Here is a 22,672-nt window from a genome sequence, read left to right as displayed (position 1 = left end):
CTGAAGCAGTCAGATTGAAAATCAACTGAAGTTGCAGATAATTCATCAGAAAAAAAATCTAAACATTTTACCTTGGTTTTTGTGCTCAGTTCAATTGTTTCAATAATCTAAGGCACAGCTGTTAAACGCCCGGTTTAGCAAAGGGGAAAAAAGTACTGATATGTCACGTAATGACACTATATGAGTTTGACACCCCTGATCTAAGGTAACTGTTAATAAAGACTTTAATAACACTGTATTGTAACTGCTATGTTGTGAGTGAGCTTGGAATTGACAATATAATGAAGTGTCTAAAAGACATGTTGTTTAGATTTCCCTTTGTTGGTTTAGCAGTTCTACTTATTTGTAGTTGCTTGAACGGTTGAAAGGAATATTTCCAATTTTTGTAAATAACATAGCACACTTGCCTTAAAATACATCTTAACAGCTGCAAGTCCACACTACCATACTGGTAAAAACTTTCATGACAGAATAATCTGATTATATGATTGTTTTCCTGCTACTAATTTGAATAGGATGCATTTAGTACTGCAGAATTTGTAGCAGTTTCTATTCCTACTGCATGCATGTAGCTGCATGAATCCAGCTGAGTTTCAAAAGGCTAATAATATGATTTTTTTAAAAAATTATGAAAATAGCCTTTTGGCAATAATGGATAATTAATTCCATGGCTATAGCCATCTTTAAAGAGTCTACTGAACAGGAGTAACCTGCTTTTAAAATTTGTGAAAATGAGGCCCTAAGTAAGCAAGTTCTGACAAGTCTATACTATAGTCGTACTTTAAATTTACATTTCTCCAATATAATGTGGAATCCTCCAACAAATATGACCATTAGTTAGGCATGATGAAACTGTTTAGTGTGTCAAGATGGTTGCCAGGATAGGAAAACCTGTATAAATAATAATACGATAGCATGAATATGAATGCATATGCCATTAAAATGACTCTGTAGTACAAATAGCTCCTAAGTATTTATAAGTTTATATTATAAGTTTATAATTTACAATTATAAAATTACAAGTTTCCTGAAAATGTTTAAAATTATTTCTTTAAAACTTGATGGCCAAAATATGCCATGCAGTTTCTGTGAAATAATAAATATTTGTTGAGAAATATAATTTTACTCAGTGGATGCTTTTGGAAATCCACAATCGTTGACATTAATAAAATGTAGGAAAATGGGATACTGCAAATGTTGAATGACAAAATGGACTTTTAAAAAGAACAAGCATAATACAAATATTACAGTTTATCTCCTTTCCCAAAGGCTTCTGTGTTGCATGGACTGAAGTTTCCCAGCTGTATTCTTCTCAGTTCACCTTTGAGATGTTAGAGTGAGAGAGAATTAAACACTTTAGTTTGTATAACCAAAAGTGGTGAATATATTTGTATATCTGTTCTGCTTACTGTATGACTTTGTTAACCCAGTAATAATTTAAAATTACACAGTTTTTTCTGGCTTTACTAAAAGGCATGAGTTTTCATGAATGGCTAGTCACTTCATCAGATGCATGGAATAGCTAGACTGATGTCAGATTTGAATTGGGGTGAGGAGAGAGAGAAAGACAAGTTGGTTATGCAAATGCACATGAGACAGATTATAAATACCTTATCAATTAACTGTTGTTAAATTGTGTTTAAAAATCCACTTTCTTAAGACCTCCTGAGTTTGCCTAAAACATGTTTATGTACGCAAATTCATCGATTTTCCCCTCATGCTGGTGTTAAAGTCCCATATATCCAAAGCTGATTCTTCAAAGTATTTTGTAGAATACTTTTGTAGTATACAGTATTTTGAAAGGTTGAAATGCTCCGATATTTGTTCTTGTTTTAAATCCTGATATCAAACTTGTATCCATTAATTATTTTACACAACAATTCCTGATTTGTCCAATATAGAATTCAGAGAGGCATGACTGGCAAATGATGGTATATATTGGAGGAAGAGCATGCAAAGGTACTCATCCGTAGGGTTTGGGTTTATTGCAGGGTCTGGTTTCCTCATTGGCACCATTGACCTGGGTTTTTTTGTTGCTTGGGAGTTGAGTAGCTGTTGAGTAGTGCCACCTGAGAAAGCGCAATGTCATTTGTACAGTGTGAGATGTAGCTTATTAATAATGTTGGAGTGGCTTCAGCTGTAAGCTGCAGGTGACAAGCAGTGGTGTTTGGTTCACTTTCCTGTGGTCTGTCGTTTAATAGGTCGTCCCTGAAATTGATATAGCTCTATTGATTTGTCTACTGATCTCATTGAATGGGTTTACTCTTATGAACGCTTCTTTTGATTCTGTTAGTCAAACATCTGTGTCAAGGGGATCAGAACAAATTGGGTTGTAGTATAGAGCCTGGCTATGGATGATTTAGTGGCATGTTCTGGTTTGAAGCCTTTTTGCCGTTGTACACTGTTTTCCTACAACGTCTGTTCTTCCTCCAAAGTCCACACTTAAAACTTTTCAAATGTAAGTGATGGAGATTCAGAATTAAATATCTGGCTTTTGTTACACTTTAATTTCTGACAGTTGAATACTTTAACTTGGACAATTTAGCTGCTTCTATCCTTGTACAAGTCTTAAATAGCAATATCAGAAGAACAAAATTTTATTTGATAGTTGGTTATGTAGTCATAACTTTACACTTATACAGTACATTCATTAATTTCTAGTTCTGACTCTGGACAAATGATCAAATTTCTGACAATTATTGCAGCATGTTTAGACATTTCTGATAAGTATAGTCACACAGTAAATATTTAATATTACATGGATTATTATTTTTTTCATTTTAGTTTCATTATCATGTTTAAATATCTGTATTTCCTGATTCTGTTAAAATACAGTGTTGTATTATTAATATTCTTGCTTATATTTTTATTTTTACATAACATAAAAAAGAACATTCTGAGTGCTTGTATAACTGTGACCTTTTCTTCAATTTTGATGATAGAAATGCCTGTCTTGTCATATGAACTTCTTGCTTTATATATGTATGTATATTAAGTCCTTCAATTTTGGGTAGCAAGAGCAAATTGAAAATTTATGTCCTTGACTTAACAATCATTCATTAAGTGACCATTTGAAGCTACTATGGCACTGAAAAAAGTGACCTATGACCATTTTTCACACACACGACTATTGCAGCATCCCCAAGATCAATTGATCAAAACTTGGATACTTGACAAATGGCATATATTTATGACACTTGCAGTGCTGGGGTCATATGATCATTTTTGAGACCTTCTGACAAGCAAAGTGAATGGGGAACCAGATTCACTGAACAACTACAATGATTTACTTAACAACTGTGGCAAGAAAGGTCATAAAATGGGGCAAAATTCACTTAACAACTTTCTTGCTTAGCAACAGAAATGTTTGGCTCAATTCTGATTATTAGATTTAAACTACGTGTAATACTCTTCTTACACAGCAACTTTTATGTTTTAATTCCTCCTTTCCATTCAAGCCTGAATTTTGTTACTATATTGTATACACTAGAGCCGTGATGGCGAACCTATGGCACGGGTGCCACAGGTGGCACATGGAGCCATATTGGTGGGCACGCGAGTGTTGCCCTAGCTCAGCTCCAGCATGCATGCGCGTACCAGCCAACTGATTTTCAGGCCTTCTGGTCCTACCAGAAGTCGGGAAACTGGCTGTTTCCGTCCTCTGGAAGGCCTCTGGGGGAGGATGGGGAAGGCTGTTTTCGCCCTCCCCAGGCTCCTAGAAAGCCTCTGGAGCCTGGGGAGGGGGAAAAATGGGCCTACTGGGCCCACCGTGCAATTGCGTGCCAAAAGCAGGGGGAAGTGTGGGGGGGTCACGTGCGCATGCGCGGGAGGGCAGGGCGCATTGAATTATGGATGTGGGCACATGCACCCGCGACCCCCCACACTCCCCCTGCTTTTGGCACCCGATTGCAAAAAGGTTAGCCATCACTGCACTAGAGTATTTGGTATTCATTTGTTACGATTTATCTAAGCTTGTTACGAGGCTATGTACAGACTCTCCTGAATTAATAAGTATATTGTTGAGATGCTGTATTAAGTTTGCTTCAATTTATGTAGACCATGGAATTTTTTTTCAATTGATTTCTTTGTTGACAAAGTCTCATGAGTTTCTGACAGAATGGCTAATAGCTAGGGGTTATGAAAGAAATAATTGAAGCATGAAGACCACCACAGTTTGATGATACCTGTTCAGGAATGTTCATTTTTATCCAATAAAGCATAGTTATTTTGTCAGTGATTTTAAGAAAGAGATTGCATAAAAATTTATGGAATCCTAATTGAAATTACTTGTCCAGGTAATGCTTACTGGGAAGAGATAATCCTCTTAAATGTCTTGTTTAGCAGTCTCAGTAGTAGCACTGCATTATTATGGTGATTTATATTATATCTATGACTAATAGAAGGAATTTAGTTTTTTGATATTGGATCATATTTCAGCAACTCAAGTGTTAGGCTTTCAGCTTCAGATAATGATATTCTAACTAAAGAATGTCTGAAAGTACTAGTATTGACTATAGTTAATTTTATTTATAGAAGCATATTGTTAAACCTGTTGCCTCTCTTTTAAGTTAGTTATATCTGGATGTAAGAAAACCAGTCATAATTATTTCAGAAATAATTGCACTTATAATGATAGTTAACATACGTAAATTGTTTAGCTTAATATAATCCAGTCTTTTCTCAACTCCCAAAAGAGGAATGGAATAACAACTCCAGCCAGCATTGACATAGTTTTTGATTTCTGCTGAAATATATTTCTCAGACTGAGCTTGGATGTATTGGGGGCTGCCTTGCTCCTTGTAAAAGTAGATTGTATGACATTGCTCTTAATTTGTTATTTTTATGAAAACATTCGCCCTAAAAGAGTATTACTGTATTACTATCTCTTTCCCATTGTTTATATCTACTATAGCTTTTAAGATACATATTCTGATAATAATTCAACATACAGATAACACAAAGAAGTTATACCTTTTCTATCTAGTAAATGGGACCATCCTTGAAACTATGATGTGCAATCTTATTTTCATAATTCATTAGATTACTAGTGTTTAGTTCTTCTAATTCTTTATATGTGAATGTAGAGACTTTTTTCCAAAAAAGTATGGCATATTTTATCTGTGTGTGTGCTTGGCAGGTAAATTAGAAAGGCTTTTTGTCTTGCGTATGTCTGAAAAAAAGGAATCCCTTTAACAACAGTTGTACAATGTTTTATCTGATTACTCTATCTAAGCCTCTCTTTTTCATATTGTGTGTTACTAAACTGTTCCATTTCTTTTGCAAAAACACTCCATAACTCATTTCATTCTTATGATATTTTTTCTTCCTTTAGCTTTATTTATCATTGCCTGTACAATAACTGCTTTTCTAACTTTTCCATTTTCTCCCATTTGTTTTCACACAGTGTTGTTACAGATCTTATAGCAGTCGGTTTAAAGGTAGGAATCTTTTTCTGTCCTTTCATATAAACTTGTTATCCACATTTTTATTATTTCTGGATAACACATTGAAACTTGTGCATCATTTTTTTTTCTTGTGGCATTGCTTTATTTCCATCCAATTTCTTTCTTCATGAAGTGGATCTTAACTCTTTAATTCTTAGAGTTCATAATTTATGTTTCTTCCAACTCAGCTAAGGATATTAATAACTTAGAAGGCTGTGACTCAGTCAGCTGTAAAATATGTACATTTCACCTCATTCCTGTGCTTGGAATGCTGTTCAAAGGTAAGTCATAAAAAGCTGCAACCCATTTTTAAATTCTCACTGATGAATAGAGTAGTCCAAAGCATTAAAAAAGGTCCATGTGGAGCACATTAGCCAGAATCTTACTTTTCAAAGTACTAAAGCAGCCAAGACCTTTACAAAGTTTATGTGGTTGTTGGAAAATTGTTTCTAGCTTCTTCACATGTGTTCATGTGCATAACCCCTTCACTTTAGTGGTAGTTCCAGCGAAGTGTTTTTGGCATACAAAGGTAATAGGGGAGGACAGGGTTCAAATTCTGTGGTTGAGCTTTGCAAAGCTTTATTGTTTAAATTTATTTGCCACCCATCTCTTATCCAAACAACTCTGGGTGGCTTACAGCATTAAAACATTAAAAGATAAATATTTCTAAAGCAATAAAATGGAAGTCACACAATAGAAAACAAATTAAAAAATAAAATAAAATAAAGAGTGCTTTAATATTTCAAATGTGGTTGGTTTCTTTGTGGCAACACTTTTTGTGAAGTATCGTTTTCAGATCCACACTGATGAATATTTCTCCAGCTACTCTCAGAAGTTCTACAATAGCATTGAAATACTTAAGCACTCTATACTGTTAAAATTATATTTTGAGCTTTAATTTTGAATTACACAAAGATTATTTGCATCCTAATTTTTGTTAAATGTTATGAAACAGGGATAGGCAACTGGTGCCCTCCAGATATTTAGTTGTTTTTAATTTAATTTAATTTTATTATATTATTTATTTATTTTATTATTTATGTATTTGTTCAGTGGATTACCTTGCCTTTCTATTAATTCTATTATTAATTAATTTCTACAAATTAAAAGCATCATTATGAGCTTCATTAATCCAATGAATGATAAAATATCATTATTTAAATTAGTATGGCCAATGCAAATGGATGGTGGGTATGGAACCTTGCTGCATCCGATTATCTATCCAAAGATAAATGTTTCAAGAAAAATTTCTATATATAATTCTACATATGAATATTCACACACATACTTAGAAATTTTGTTGAATATAGTGAGGGAGATGAGTGGTAATATAAATACAAAACTGAGGCCTATCCTCAGATAAGAGAATACAAGAGATTTGTGGTCTTAAAAACAAAAATAAGATGTATTTTACTACTAATATAAAAGCATAGACGAAATGTATGCTGAATTTTGTTTAAGAAAGTGAAGCAATTTATAAACTTAAACTTCAGAAAATGAAATACGTTAATGTCAAAAGCATTTTTAAGAGATAAATGAAAAAGTATGCATTCTAAAGAAATGTTTATAGCATTTTTTGGAAGATAATATTTAGTACATGAACAAATATAATTTTATATTATTGATTTAATTTAACGACATAGGATTTAAAAACAAAACTAAATTCTGGTAATATATTACAGTTTGAAGTCAAAAAGACATTGCATCATTCTCTATAGAGAGAGTTGATGATTAGACTTATTGTACTGAAATGTACTTCTAATGAGTAGTATGATAATTCATATAATATTTTATGTGTTGCAATGATAGATTTAGAGGAAATGGCATATATTTGCACACAAATGAAAACACAAATGTTCAGTGGTGTAGGGATATAGGTTTTTAAAATAGTAGCTGGTAGTCATAGTAAAGCTGCATGCACAATTGATATTAGCAGCCACATAAATAGGCCTTCCCTAGGATGTATGTATCATTATGACACCCTTGTAATGCTAAAATTACCTTAATTCCAGGAGTTTATACTGAAAGTATATGCCCGTGATGCCGAACCTATGGCACGCGTGCCACAGGTGGCACCCGGAGCCATATTAGTGGGCACGCCAGCTCAGCTCTGGGGCGCATGCGCGTGCCAGCCAGCTGATTTTCGGGCCTTCTGGGCCCACCAGAAGTAGGGAAACAGGCTGTTTCCTGCCTCTGGAGGGCCTGGGGGTGGGGAAAGGCCCGTTTTTCTTTCTTACCTGGCTCCAGATCCTCTCTGTGTATCTGGGAACGGCGAAAACAGCCTTTCCCACTGCCTTGAAGGCCCTAAGGAGGCTCAAAGGGCCCATTTCCCCACTCCCGGTGGGACAGGAAGTGACGTTTTTTCTTGTCCCCAGCCTCCAGAGACTCCTAGAGAGGCTCCTACAGTCTCCTAGAGAGGTTCTGGAGGTTGGGGACAACAAACAATGTCACTTCCTGTCCCACCGGGAGTTGGGAAATGGGCCTTTTCAGCCTCTGTAGGGCCTCCAAGGGAGTGGGAAAGGCTGTTTTCGCCATTCCCAGATACACAGAGAGGATCTGGAACCAGGTAAGAAAGAAAAACGGGCCTATCAGGCCATCATGTGCCAGGAGCGGGGGGGAAGGGGGTTGCGCACACATGCGCATGGGCACGTGCACGCGCGACCCTCCCCCGCCCCCCCCTCTCCTGGCACGCGATGGCAAAAAGGTTAGCCATTCCTGGTATATGCTATCAAGTAAGTGTTTGATGAAAGTGTATGCCTCTGGACTACAGACATAGGGCAATGTCATTGACAGACATAGAGATAAAGCCTTCTATTTACTTTTATTTTTCCCTTGTTGTATATTCGCACCAGGAAGTTAACAGTGTGTTACAGTAGAGCTGAAGTATTTAGGTTCTTTTGGTTGAATGGATCTTTACATTGAATGTTTTAAGTTATAAGAAGCTGAACGAATGGTGGATATGACTGGTCATCAAAGTTCTGGCTGGTGCAATGCCCTTGCGATCACATGTTCATGATTTGCAAACTTCCCTGCTTGCTTCCCAAATAAATAAAAGTCAATGGGGAAGCTGACAGGAAGTTTGAAGTCATAAACTCTTGAATTCCTTGTTTAATGACCCAGTACTCACTTAACAATGGTAGCTGGGGATCACTGGAATTGCCATCATTAAAACAGTGCAATCACATGATGGCACGCTTTATAGCTGCATCACTTTAACGATGAAAATTCCAGTTCCAATTAGCATTATTAACCAATGACTCTCTAATTGGATTTTTTTGGTGGGGGTGGGGAAGAAGTAATTGCAAACAGCAAGCATTGAGTTTTCTAGCATATCAGTGTGAGGAAAAATGTGGTGAAGTAAAGGGAGAGTAAAGAAACATTCCAGTTTAGAATCCATTCAGGGAAGAAAACATTTGGCATCAAACCTATAAATCTATATTTGTTATATCTTAGGTGAAGGCAGACAATCTGGTTAGAATCTTGTAATATAGGTGATCAACAATGAAGTATCTGTTTGGGCAATCCATGAATACTTCTGATTGCTTGTGCCTGACAAAAAAACTGTAGATCATGCTGAGAGCATAGTTCTGAAGAGAACAGAGAACCTTCTGTGTCCAGAATTGAAAACGACTTGAATTGTTGCTGAAAGGTGGAATAACATAATTCCAAAATAGGAAGCATATATTTAGACACAATTTTCTTCTAAATATGCTTGAGTTTAATTTAAAAAAATGTGTGCAATGGTTTCAAGTAAGCAACTTTTCGTGTGAAGAAAAGTCCAGCTGTTTCTTTATTTTTGGTAGCAATATATTACTGAAATATTAAAATAAAAGGGAGAGTGTAGTACCATTTCCAGTCCTCTTCTGGCATGTAGAAGAGTTTATCATCTGTGTCTTATAAATGTATCTTTCTACTATGTGTGTTGATTATGATCCAGATGCCATCCATTCTTTACAGTTAACAGCAGGGATATGTAACTGCAAGCTCTGTTGATCCTCTCATATTATTGCTAAAAATTGGTAGCAGAGGAAATACATGAAAACTTGTGATAGCCTACTATGGTTGCCTGATAGGGCAGTCATTAAGCAAGGACTTCTGACAATGTACAGGTAGTCATCGACCTACAACCATGCATCAGCAACCATTCCAAGTTACAACAGGCTGAATGGTCATTACGAACAGTCCTCAGAGTTCCAGCCATCCCAGCTCTCCTATGGTCATGTGCTTGTGATCTGAGTGTTTGGCATTCACACTTAGAAATTGGTTGCCAAGCACCCAGTAATCATGTCAGTGATTGCCATTTGTCACCTTCCCTGCTGACGTCTTCTCTGAGGTAAGTCTCCCCCACCTGCACATCATCCCCAGACTCTCGCGTTTGCACCATGCTGGTTACTTAGCCCCCACAATCCCTCCCTGACCTGCACAGTACCTCGTACACACATACCCATGCATGCATCATGCCTCTCACACACCCTCCCCAACTCCTCCTCATCCACACAGTGCTTCTCACACACCTTCCTTATCCTGCCTGGTGCTTCCTGTGCTAGCTTGCAGTCCTGGGTACTTTCCCTAGCCCTCTGATTCATGCAGTGCTTCTGCAAGAATCCTTCCCCACCGCACCCTTACACACACACCTCCAATCTTCCCTGGCTCATACTTTCCACACCTCTTGCACACCATCCCCTTGCACCCTCCCTTATTCCTCCACCTGCCTGTGGGCCTTGAATGTGCAATTTCCTGCCAGTTTCCCCAGTTGACTTCTCAGTTGTGAGTACCTGGCAGGAAGTTGCCTCCCTTAATGACTGTGGGATTCAGTTAATGATGGCAACCCAGACTGCAGGGATTGTTGCCGTTAAGCAATGTGGTCATGCTTTACAACTACATAGTCTAGTGAGGAAAATTCTTGTCTCCTGTCCCAATTGCTGTCGTAAGTTGAAGACTGCCTGTAATTAAAACAAACAAGGAAATCTGTCAAAGTCAGCCTTTCATGTACATGGTTTTACCCATCTAAGTTCTACCACTATGAAATTACATAATGGTGTATAATATCAGAGCTTTCATTGGGTCAAGAGACAAAAGGGCCAAGAGGGAACACATAGTTAGGATTCATCTCTCCCTCCCACCCCCCACCCCCCAAATTCAAGGTCCTTCTATCAAGAGCAAGAGTTCCTTTTCCCCACAAAGTCACATTTCCTCAAGCAAAAGCAATCAGGACCTGGAAAAGGATATATCAGAAATCAAGAATGCCTCTCTCGGCCAATATTGACATATATATTCTCTATACTGTTCATGTTGTCTTGTATTTTCTGTTATGGATTGCACCAGTAGAAGCTAAACCAGTTTTGTTGTATACATGATGTACAATGACAATAAAGGTTGTGTTGTTGTTGTTATTATTAACATTATTAATTTATACATACAATCCCCCCCCCCCAAATATATGGTTTTTTAGTATTTTACTGAGCAATATAGGTGGCAGAGATTTCAGGGACAGAAAACATTGTCTGGTGGCAAACATTTTAGTATTTTGAAACAAAAGAACCCAGTCTATAAGAAAGTTTACAGAATTTGATGGAAAGTTACTGAAATGGATAGATCCTTACCCCTAGATTAAACTGAGATTCACAATTTAAGGGATTCTTTGCAAAGAAATTGGCTTAGAGAACTTGAACTTTCAGAAATTATGCATTCTCTGAACTATTTTTATTTAACATAATAAAAAAGATCCTTCTGTCTTTTTGCTGTGCTCCTTGCTTGAGGATTTTTGTGCCTGAATGGAGAATACTGTATTGTCAGGGATACACAGAGAAAAAGAATACTTTATGATTATGACTATTTGTCTCTGTAAGTAGACTGCACTGCCTTTCAAATGATGGTAATTTATCGCCAATAAGTAACTTGACCTTTCATTTAGGCATACTTAGGTGAAAGTCAACTTTTGGATATAATAATTCAGAAAAATAAACAATTGGAATGCTTTACAGATTATATTCAATAGCTTTTTATTAAAGTCTAGTTTCTTGCTAAACAAAATTTTGTTTGAATATCTTTAGATCTAATGTCAGATGCCCAATCCTAAAAGCTTATTTTATCCAGTCTAAAAACTTTTTAAAGGTTCTATCTTTTTTTTGATACCATGAATTTTGTTCGTTTGATGAAAGATACATTTTCATTCTAGATTTGCTACTGTTCTTCAACCCATTTGTAATCTGCTTCATCACTTCTGCCTGTTTGTAGAAGAGATTTATTATGTGCAAATCTTAACTAATATGGAACAGTGAACATGTTAAAAGAGTCTCTTTGTTCTTTTCTAGCACTAGCATTTTCATAAGCACTCATTATATTCTGCTGGCAAAGTTGTTACCTTGTTTAATAATGATCTGTATTGTTAGCATTATGGTGTCCTAATCTGCAAAAGAATTCTTTGATGGCATGGATTATTTTGGAGCTCTTGCTAAAGGAGTAATAAGTAAACTGATACTACAGAGATCTCTTAAAATTCAACTTCTAACATGCCAAAATAGCATGGCCAGTAGCAAGGGATTATGATTTTTGTAATGTAAACTCATTTGGAAAACGCATGGCACTTCGGGTGGCAGAGTAAATTAGCTGAAAGTTCTCAGTGTGACTTTAGTATGTATAATTAGAAGTGCAAATGTAGCCAATGAATCTATTACGAGTATGCATTGATGGATAAATCTTCAGCATTTTGTTAGAGTCTTGTAAAAAAAAAAGTCACCGTTGTTAATCTCTAAATTTTTCGAGTTTCACAGACCTAGACTTCTGGGAGAACTTGATGGGATTCCATGAGAGACTGAGGGGAAAATCACTCAAACTGCATCTCCAGGAATCTTTAACTGACAGGTTCGACAATCTGAAATTGTTTGAAAACTCCCTTTGTAAGAAAACCTTAATGAGCTTCCAGCAAATTGTAGTTCAAAATAGTGATTGAGATTGAAAGGGCACATTATGATTTGAAGATATGTGGAGATGCATATAGCAGAGATAAAGTGAGATAAAATATACCCAAACATTTCTAATATATACTAGAATAGTTTGAAATCAGGGATCTTAGGGCAATTTGTTCAAGAAGAATTGTAAATATTGTTCTACTTGCTTACATTTTAAGTTAATCAAAAATATGACCAGAAGGAATTGATCATAGTACACAACAGGCTTTCTAGTTGGTTACTTCATTTAGATAGCAGCATGTGTTTCTGAAGTTTACCTCAGATTAATTTAAATATTATCCCACACACATTGTTCTAAGTTTGTTCAAAATAACCATAATATCCTCCTCTATTATAAGAAAGCTTCTATTGTTTTATTCTTAGCAATAGACTTTTATGTCATATGACTGCTTCTGACTATACTTGTCCCATAATGTCTCAGGCTTAAGAGAGAATTAGAAAGTGATAGTGCTGGATGTTTAGAATTTTTCTTATAGTTAATAAAACAAATTTTAAATGAAGTTGCTGATAGTATGTTCATGTGCAGCCATTTGGGAAATGTTCAATTCCTGTCATAGCATTTATTGTGAAAATTCTTGCAAAAAAAAAGGTGTTTCCATTGCATGTGGAACTTCATGTTTTTGTTTGGAGAGTAATTTTTTTTTAATTCGGTATTTATTTACAGCTATAACTATTTGAAGAGAGTATATTTTCATTAACCTTTTAATGCAATTTTTTATTAAGGATTTTCACCTAAATAAAAGATAAACATGAAATTATATAGAGTGAAATTAAAAAGGGAAGAGGTAAAAGAAAATGTAGGAAAAAAGTGCAGGTAGAAAAGCTACTTCCATCCTTTATAGCAGTTTCAAACAAATTCATTACTTCTCCTTCCTCTTTAAAGTTACAATATGAATATTCTCATATTCAATCCTTTTTAATCAGCAAATTCATAAATCATCAATTCCATTTTCATTAGTCCAGTTGTGGATTTACAAAAACAGGGTTTTTTTCTTTTTATTACACGTTAATCCCTTTATTTGGGTGGAGTTGGGGCTGCTGAGTAGAGCTGAGTGTTTCCTGACACCTATGCGAAATTCGCAGCAGATATTTTCTCTTTGCACCTGATAGAGAAACATCTGCCACTACCTAGGATTGAACACTCAACCTTCTGAGTGGGAGGTGAACGTCTTCATCTCTAGGCCACTGCAAAAAAACTGGTAATAAGGTCCTTAAAAAGACTTCTGTTACAAGTAACCACTTGTTTGTTGCCACTCAATTGCTAAGTTGTATTAATTGATTTTATTTCAGTGCACAAAATTTAGGAGTTAAAAAAATAATTAAATTGTATATTTATAAAATCGAGTATTTTTTCCCCCACTTATCTTATTAAAACTACTTTCTTAAGGAGGCGGTAAAATAAATATAAAATCCTAGCCTTAAGTTGAATAATCTTAGTGTCTGAGGTGGAAAATTAAAAGTCATTTAGGTTTGTTACAGAAATTACAGGAGGTCTTTTACTTTTTAGTTCCTGTGACTGGTGGAAAATTTGGAAGTGTAACTATCACCTTGTTCCATAATTTGGGACTAAAAGTTCAAATGAATTGGCAGAAATCTATTAATATATAGACAATATAGATTCTGCCACACTATATTGAATAGTTTTTATCCCAGAGTTATAATTGCACTCAACAATGAACTAAAGGGCCACCATCAGTGAGCTGTTGGACAGCATTACTTGGTCTGTTGTGTGGATGTTTGAGTGGTTTAGGGGTGGGGAACTTGTGGTGTGGGGGGTGTTTGGAGATTGTTATGTGTGTTAGACCTGGTCTTTGGGTGTTAAGTGAATTTCGTTGTATGGGTATACTGTGTATTCAAGTACAATGACAATAAAGTTATTATTTTATATCATTTTACTATAAAGAGGTTTTACTCCTAAAACTGTATAACATACTCTTTAATATTCTTTGGAATATGCCAGTTGTACACATATAAAAATAATTATTTGAGCTCCTTGCATTGATTATTTGATGCCTTGCAAACATCTATTGTGTTTAAAATCTATGCAAATTTATACAACAGACATCTATATTAATTTAGGCTATACAGCCAGCAATTAATACAATTTATGCAATTGATCTCTTGGCTTCCCCATTCTGGCCTTCATAATAATGCAGGAGGGTAAGGCTGAAACTAAAGCAGTCATTTAGGACGCTGTTGGGTTTCCCAGTTAAGGAAGCAAAGCCCAGAAGTTACTTTTGGAGACTTCATGAATCCATTTATGCCACTGATTCAGAAACTTCTTTATTTCTTATCTTAACCAATTTTGTATAAAAAGAGAAATATTAAGAATGTTTTAAGCTATTTTGATTGACCATATGGTAAGAATTTCTTGAGGATAAAGTACTTGATTTTGTTCATCCTACTAGTTTATTATATGGATACTGAATTCATTCCTTCAGTGATTGTCATATTTTCTGTGTGTCTCTGTTTAAGACATACCAGATCCTGATACTGATCTAGCAGGAAGCTTGAGTAATTGATACATTAGACAATGGAACTAGCCGCATGCAAATGGTGCCAGTGAGAAAGCAAGACTGAAACAGCTGCTCTCTCCCTGTGTTAAACTAAGAACCTTGTTTCTAGGGTGATTAGTGATCAACTCAATGAACCCGTAGGAAAATGGGTTGTGGGTTGTTTTGTGAGGCTTGTTGCTATTTCATTTAAGTGATTTGGTGCAGTGAAATTGCATTCTTTGCATAAGTTTAGCTCTTCCACAATATTTTGTTTCTAAATGTTTTCTGTATACAGTTACCAAGGCCAGATGTAATCCTAAACGATTTCCCTTTTCATTGAATCTATATAGTTGAATGTGCTTCCATTTGGCCCTTCTTGTAAACTGACATTAGTTTAATTTTGTTTCTTCAGAACATTTCTTTCTTTATTTCTTCCTCCCTCCCTCCCTCCCTCCCATCTCAGTGATAAAGTGACACTGCAGTTTACAAAATAGTAAAACAATAAATACAAAATCAGTCAAGCATTCTCATACATAGGTTTTACTATGGATTTGCAAAGTTTGTGGCTGAACCAAATTTTGTTTATACAAAACGTTCATATCTGTGGAAGTAACACTAGAAGTTGTTTACATGTGTCAAATTACTTCATTAGAAAGAGTTTCCAGTTGTCCTTCAAATGGTACAAAGGTTAGTGAAGATGGAATTTTTCAATCCAACCATATTTACTTAATTAGTAGATTTGTACCCTGCCTTTTCTTCAGGAGTTCAGGATGGCATACATAGAACTCCTTTCTGCCTTAAATAAAGTAATTAAAAATAGATTTGTGTGATATGGTGCTATCCTATAATCCTACGTGTGTGTGTGTGTGTGTGTGTGTGTGTGTGTGTGTGTGTGTGTAAATTGGGAAAATCCTCCAGAAGTTTTGAAAAGGGGATTTGGCTGTTTGCATTCTGTACAATGCAAACAGATTGCATTGTACAGCAAATCTTGCTAAAATGGATATTCCTTGACATTGGAAGACACATAGAAGACGTCTATGAATGAACACAGTGAGAACGGAGCTCGTTTGATACTTTGTAAATCCATTGTTTGGCGCTATATTCCTGCAGTATAATGATTGTTTTATAAATTGTAAACTTTTAGATGATAAACATTAGGCAGATTTCCTGAGGAATAAAATCGCAAGTTGTAGGAGAACTATAATGTTCTTTTGGAATTGTTCTGATTCTTCTTTTCCAGAGGCAGATTCTTTGGGGAATCATGAAAAATGATACTGGTAGTTTTCTTAAACTGAAAAAGTAGTGCCATGAGCAATACTGAAATATTCATAATTTTTTAAAGTTCTACATAGAGAAAAAATAATTTCCTGCCTATATATACAGGTATTATTGGGTTATGTTGGCAGCTGGAACCGTGATTTCCTCACTAAGTGATACAGATGTAAAATGCAGTGTCACGTAACAACATTAGTTTAACAACAGAAATCCTGGCAATACCAGTTACTGTCATAAACCCAGGACCTTGCAGGTCATTAAATGAAGACCTCAGATGATCGTGTAGGACGAAGGCAGGATTCCCAGAAAAGCAGGCCAGTGGGTGAGAATAATGGGGTGGATACAGTGTTGCAGGCACAAAGGTGCACAGGGCTTGTCTCAGCATGGGACTTGAGGCAGCATTCCTCAGTGGTGGCCTTCTTCAACAATCTCACTCTGCCACTGCTGCCCTGGACGCTGCCTCAAGGCAGTGCTGACTAGAAGTCACCTCAAGCCCTGTACTGCAGTTAAGCCCCCTCTGCAGGCTTTGTGCCCCAGCAGCACTGACCAGCCACAAATCCCAGCACTGCAGCAGACCCTCCCTCCCTCTACCATACCGAGTTCTCTGTAGCATTAGTCCGCAGCAGCTACCACCTCGCTTGTAGCTCTCACCCACTTGCTTGGGACCCCCCCCCCTTTTTCTCAAGTGAATAAGATAATGGTCAGCTGGGGATTGCTGGGCAGGGACATGGTTCTAAGTGCAGGTGGGGCTAAATATTTATCACATGATGGGGGATTACTGCAACAGCTGGAACTTCAAAAACCAGTCTTAATTCTATGTTTTCAGTGCTGTAATAACTGAACAGTCCCAGAATGAATTGGCATAACTTAAGGATTTTTTAAAAGGACATAACTATTTTTTTAAAGGAGATAACGTGGAACTTTAAATTATTTTTCACTAAATTGTTCTCTAAAATTCTTCTCCAAAATATTTTTATCAGAGTATCTTGGAAAATTCTGTTGTTTTAGCCTATATTGTTTTAAATAATTCCATAAAACTGGGTCAGGTTCTTTGTGGTTACATATGTTTTTTTCTTTTAATCAAAGTACGCAATATACTTGCTCCTAGAACTCTGTTGGCTAACAATATTAAATATGGTATATAGAAGCATGTATGCCTTGTGATGGTCCAGGTGACTTTTATTGTAGATCAGAATGTAGCAGTATTCTGTGGTGATTTTTGGAGGCGTAGCTAGCAATAAGTTATGTTTGGTTTACATATTAAGAAATAGTTATGCATTTGACCACTAATCTACTAATGGGATGTAGATTATTTAGAGCAAAAAAGGAAAAAAGCAACTTTGTCTAATGACTTATATTTTCTATATATTTTTCTTGAATATAAAATTCCTAAAATTAGAAAGAATTTGACCCCTTGGCAAGAGATTGTAAGAATTTTCTTTGTGACAACACATCAGATTAAAGATTTTAAGACTTTTAAGTATAACTATTTAGAAATAATACTCTGTAAACTTCAAGAGATAGTGTTGCATTTCATCATTTATCAGTGCCAATGACAAGAATTGATAACTTTTTAATGGATTAATCAACAAAATTAAAGACTAGTGATTAGATCTTCCCCCAGATTTTCTCAAGTAAAATGGCATGGTCCAAGCTGCAGACCAAATACATTTGTAGCAGTTTATATCTAATTCTTCACAGCAGATAGGAAATTGTCTGTTTTACTCTGTACATTTAATATTTTCAGATACTTTTATTGTATGGGAGCCAGACAATTTCCACCCTTCTTTCTATCTTTGGAGTTGGGGTATGTGTATGTGGCGGAAGAGACAGTCAGTGCAGAACTGTGTAGTTGTAGTTATCTGGCATAATTCTGCATCCTCAAAGGTAGAAGGTGTTTGATAACCCATGTGGTTTATCTGCTTATGAACCTTGTCTTTTTCTCAATCTGTTTCTGATGTACATGGGGAAGTTGGGTGGTGCTGTAGGCCTTAATTCTTTGTCCTATTTTGACATATAGCCTATAGCCGTGATGGTGACCTATGGCACGCGTGCCACAGGTGGCACGTGGAGCCATATTAGTGGGCACGCCAGCTCAGCTCTGGGGCGCATGTGTGCACCGGCCAGCTGATTTTCGGGCCTTCTGGGCCCACCAGAAGTAGGGAAATAGGCTGTTTCCTGCCTCTGGAGGGCCTGGGGGGTGGGTGGGGAAGGCCCGTTTTTCTTTCTTACCTGGTTCCAGATCCTCTCTATCTGGGAAGGGCGAAAACAGCCTTTCCCACTCGCTTGGAGGCTGAAAGGGCCCATTTCCTGACTCCCGGTGGGACAGGAAGTGACGTTTTTTGCTGTCCCCAGCCTCCAGAGATTCCTAGAGAGGCTCCTAGAGATGGCTCCTAGAAACGCCTAGAGAGGTTCTGGAGGCTGGGGACAGCAAAAAATGTCACTTCCTGTCCCACCAGGAGTTGGGAAATGGGCCCTTTCAGCCTCTGTAGGGCCTCCAAGGGAGTGGGAAAGGCTGTTTTCGCCCTTCCCAGATAAATAGAGAGGATCTGGAACCAAGTAAGAAAGAAAAACGGGCCTACCAGGCCATCATGTGTCAGGAGCGGAGGGGGGGCGGTGTTGCGCACGCATGCGCGTGGGTACGTGCACGACCCTCCCCGCCCCCCCTCCTGGCACGCGATGGCAAAAAGGTTAGCCATCACTGGCCTATAGCATACTAAAAGGTTAGGTGTGCATCATATCCGGCCTCCACTAGCAAAACATAATCCTTGTCATTGATTATGTGTGGATGGCAAGTTAAGCTGCAACTTTGCTTAGTATTTATCCTCCTCAATATCTGGCTCCTTTAGCAAATAGAATTTCAACTTACAGGTTGCTGTGTACATAGTACACAGAATTCTAATTTGTTTCTGTCAGGGCAAGCTGGAGAGGAATGTTAAATCCAAACCCTCAGTTGTTTTTGCTTATCTTAAGAGGAGTAGGCAATAACAATGTGCACTAGCATTATGTTTGTTCAATATTAAACAAATTATTGTTTGGTAAAGCTAATATCAAGCTAGTATCGTGTATGTGTGTGTGGCAGATTTCAGCCCATGTAGATTTTATGATGCTGTTTAAGAATGAGACGGGCTTGAGTATTAAAGTCAACTGCTTCTTCAAATTATAACTAGGGAGCTGTCATTTATTAGCAACTTTGCAACAGACTTTTTTCTTTGGGAACAAATAATAATCATTTTAAATTGGATTTCTTTCAATTAAAAATAACATTTTGCAAACAATATATATTTTATTAAATCTGGAAATGTTAGCATACTATCCTCACAATTAATGCTTTATAAAATCAATGCTTTTACTAAATACATTGAATTATAAGAGGGTCTTCTATGACCAGCTTAATTATTCTTCAAATAGCAATATTTTTATGAGGGTTTTTAAGCCTGTAGGCTTATGATTACACAATAAATCCCAGTGTTCTTTACCATTAGTCATATTGTCAGTGACTGTTTTTATGGTAGATCAGGAAATTCTCTATCCTTAATTGGCTTCCAAACTCTCATTTTAAAAAAAAAAACTACAGTAATAAATTTAAATAATTCATTAAATAATTCAAACCTTACTTAGACCATCAGTGATACTCATTCAGTTTTGTTTGTTTTGCCTCTATGGGTGAGAAGAAGGATGGGCCAAGATAGAACTAAACAAAGGGGGGCAAATATTGGAAAACAAAAGAAAACTAGAATGTTTGCAGAATGTTGTATTATTTCTGTAGGCCAAGAAAGTATCTATAGCTATGTATGCAAATAATGCTAAACTATAATTCTTCGAAATGCTGACTTGTGCATGATGACTGAAGATTAAGGAAATATTTAATGTATCAATGGAAAAGTTAGGGTTAATCTCATTTAAAGCAACTTTTTCAGGCAGATTTAAATCCACTCTATTTTGCAGTGGGAAAAAAATAATTCTCTTAAAACTTCAACTTTTCTGGTTAACTTCAGTGGGCAACCATTTGACCTTCCACTGTTCTTAATTGTTGTGTTTCCCAGCCAAATGGATGTGTAGCAGTTGCATCATTATTTAATGGACTCATGCCTGCCACGTTCCAGACAGAATGGAGAAAATACTTCTGGTTTACAGGTTGCTAAAGGGAAGACATCCACTATATTACTGTTGTGGAAGATTTTACAAGTCTTATATGCTGATTATAAATTTGATATTTTGCATCTAAATTCTATAAATCTTACAGACATATCAAAACATCAAAGCTGAATCTTTCTGTCTGCAGACTGAACAGAAACCACCACTTTGGGGACTCTTCATAAAAATGTATACTTACGATATAATAAGTAGTGCTATAAAACATGGCAATCCTGTACTGAGAATTATTAACCAAGACAAAGTTTAAGCAGCTGGCCAGAGAGAGGTCTAGCAATCAAAACTAGGAATTTTATCAAATCTAGCATGGCAAAAAATAATATCATCTGCCCTTTATTTTTATGATTAGTGCTATATTTAAAAAAATGAAGTATGTTCAGTTAGGATTTAGATTTTTAAAGCAAATTCATGCTCGTCATCAGGTAAGATTTTGATCAAAATGATTACTGTGGTCTGAGAATAAATATCCGTACTTTAATTTAGTCAAAATTGAGCCCTTTGTGGTTGAATGTATTGCTCTGATGCAAGTGATCATTCATTTTTAAGTTTAATTTTAAAAGTTTTTTGATAATATAAGAATGCTTTATTTATCATTTATGTATATATAATTTTAGGATTATAAACATTTTTCTGTGCATTAATTGGAATTGCAGTTGTCACCTCTATACCATTGCTAAATAAACAGTCTGATTTTATCTCAAAGCATCTTTAATTTATTGAGATCAAATAGATAGCTCATTACCAAATCTTTTGAAAGTGTATTGATGTTAACGCATGATTAGGAATAATTCTGTTTGGCTTCTCTATGGTGCTGTTACTCAGTTGTCCTTGAAGGAAAACTTTGAATGACTCACTCCTTTAATTATAACAAGTGAAACTGGATTCTTCCTCTTTAAGTTTAATGGCATCCTCCAAGAGCAAACCTATTATGGCCTTAATTTTCTCTGAAATGTTAAGGAACGGCTCTAATTTTTATTTAATAATACGTAATAAATTCATAATTCATACGTAATTCAATTCATAATTTTCACATGGGTATCACAGATATCATGTAATGTTTGTTGCTACTTAATTTGGTCAATTTGGGATATAGTAATTTTAGTTTCAGGCATTGAACCTTTCCATATAATGGGTGTCGAACTCGATTTCATTGAGGGCTGCATCAGGGTTGTCCTTGACCTTGGGGGGCCAGGGTGGGCGTGGCCACCTCAATGTCACTCATGTCGGCGCCTGAGGTGGCCCAAGCGCTCTGCCAGTGAAAACTGGCTTCTGAGCTCAGTTTTCGGCTGCGATAACCTACTGCAACTCTCTGCCAATGAAAACGGAGCTTGGGAGGGCTGTTTTCGCTGGCAGAGGCACCACGGGTTGGTCCTTCACTGTTTCCAGGGTGGCCCCGCGGGCCAGATCTAAGCACCCCATGGGCCATATCTGGCCCGCAGGCCTTGAGTTTGACATCCATGCCATATAAGGTCTTTAAAAACATGAAATATCTGTCCTCTATTTTATTAATATTTACAGCCGTAAGAATTAAAGATGACTAATGACATTATAAGTAGGTATAATGAGCTGCGGTGGCGCAGTGGTTAGAGTGCAGTACTGCAGGCTATTTCTGCTGATCACCGGCTGCCAGCAGTTTGGGAGATCAAATCTCATCAGGCTCAAGGTTGACTTAGCCTTCCATCCTTCCGAGGTGGGTAAAATGAGGACCCAGATTGTTGGGGACAATAGGCTGACTCTGTAAACCGCTTAGAGAGGGCTGTAAAGCACTAGGAAGCCACTTACAAGCAGGGTGGATTTGATTTAAATCGAGTTGATTTAAATCATGATTTAAATCACTAGTAAAAAGACTTGATTTAAATCAACTCGATTTAAATCATAATTTTTAAAGAGCAACTGTCATGTCTGCTACTCCTTTGACCCGCTGTTGACTCACCGATAGTCCCAGTGTTGCAGAATATACAGCCTTGTGCTACATAACTAAGCTCCATTTCATGCTGAATAAACTAAATTATTTATGTATCTTAAATAGAAAACTATCTTACGATAGATTTTTACCCCAAAAGTTTTTTATTAAAATAAATTCAATAAAAATCAAAAAAATCCGATTTAAATAAAAAAAATCCGATTTTTTTTTATTTTTTAAAAAAAATCATTGATTTTTATCCACCCTGCTTACAAGTCTTAAATGCTACTGCTATTGCTATAGCGGCAGCTGAACTGACAAACAAAAGTAATTCCCTTGTTCTGCTTTTCCTTTCTTTCATAGTATGTGAAGTTAGATTTTATTATTGTATAATAGATTTCATCACCTGGCATGCTACATGATACATTG

The 22,672-nt window shown here is 36.4% G+C and overlaps 1 protein-coding gene across 4 annotated transcripts in view; it reads left to right on the top strand.

Annotated features, from left to right (window-relative positions):
* Positions 1 to 22,672, top strand: part of PTBP3 (polypyrimidine tract binding protein 3) — a 58,654-nt gene that overhangs the window by 8,247 nt on the left and 27,735 nt on the right. For 3 of the 4 annotated variants that reach the window (XM_087886355.1, XM_034410597.3, XM_087886356.1), the window contains exon 2: positions 5,405 to 5,438. The exons of the other annotated variant lie outside the window; for it this stretch is intronic. Coding sequence is in view for 1 of the 3 variants with exons in the window: in XM_034410597.3 (XP_034266488.1) it covers positions 5,405 to 5,438 (34 nt within the window). In the remaining 2 variants the exon portion in view is untranslated. The remainder of the gene's footprint in view (positions 1 to 5,404; positions 5,439 to 22,672) is intronic. 4 annotated transcript variants of the gene reach the window in all.

The sequence above is a fragment of the Pantherophis guttatus genome, chromosome 2, assembly GCF_059756535.1.
Source record: "Pantherophis guttatus breed Tessera chromosome 2, ASM5975653v1, whole genome shotgun sequence".
Lineage (NCBI taxonomy): Eukaryota > Metazoa > Chordata > Lepidosauria > Squamata > Colubridae > Pantherophis > Pantherophis guttatus.
The sequence above is the reverse complement of the archived record's forward strand: the minus strand, read 5'-3'. Positions and strand labels throughout refer to the sequence as shown.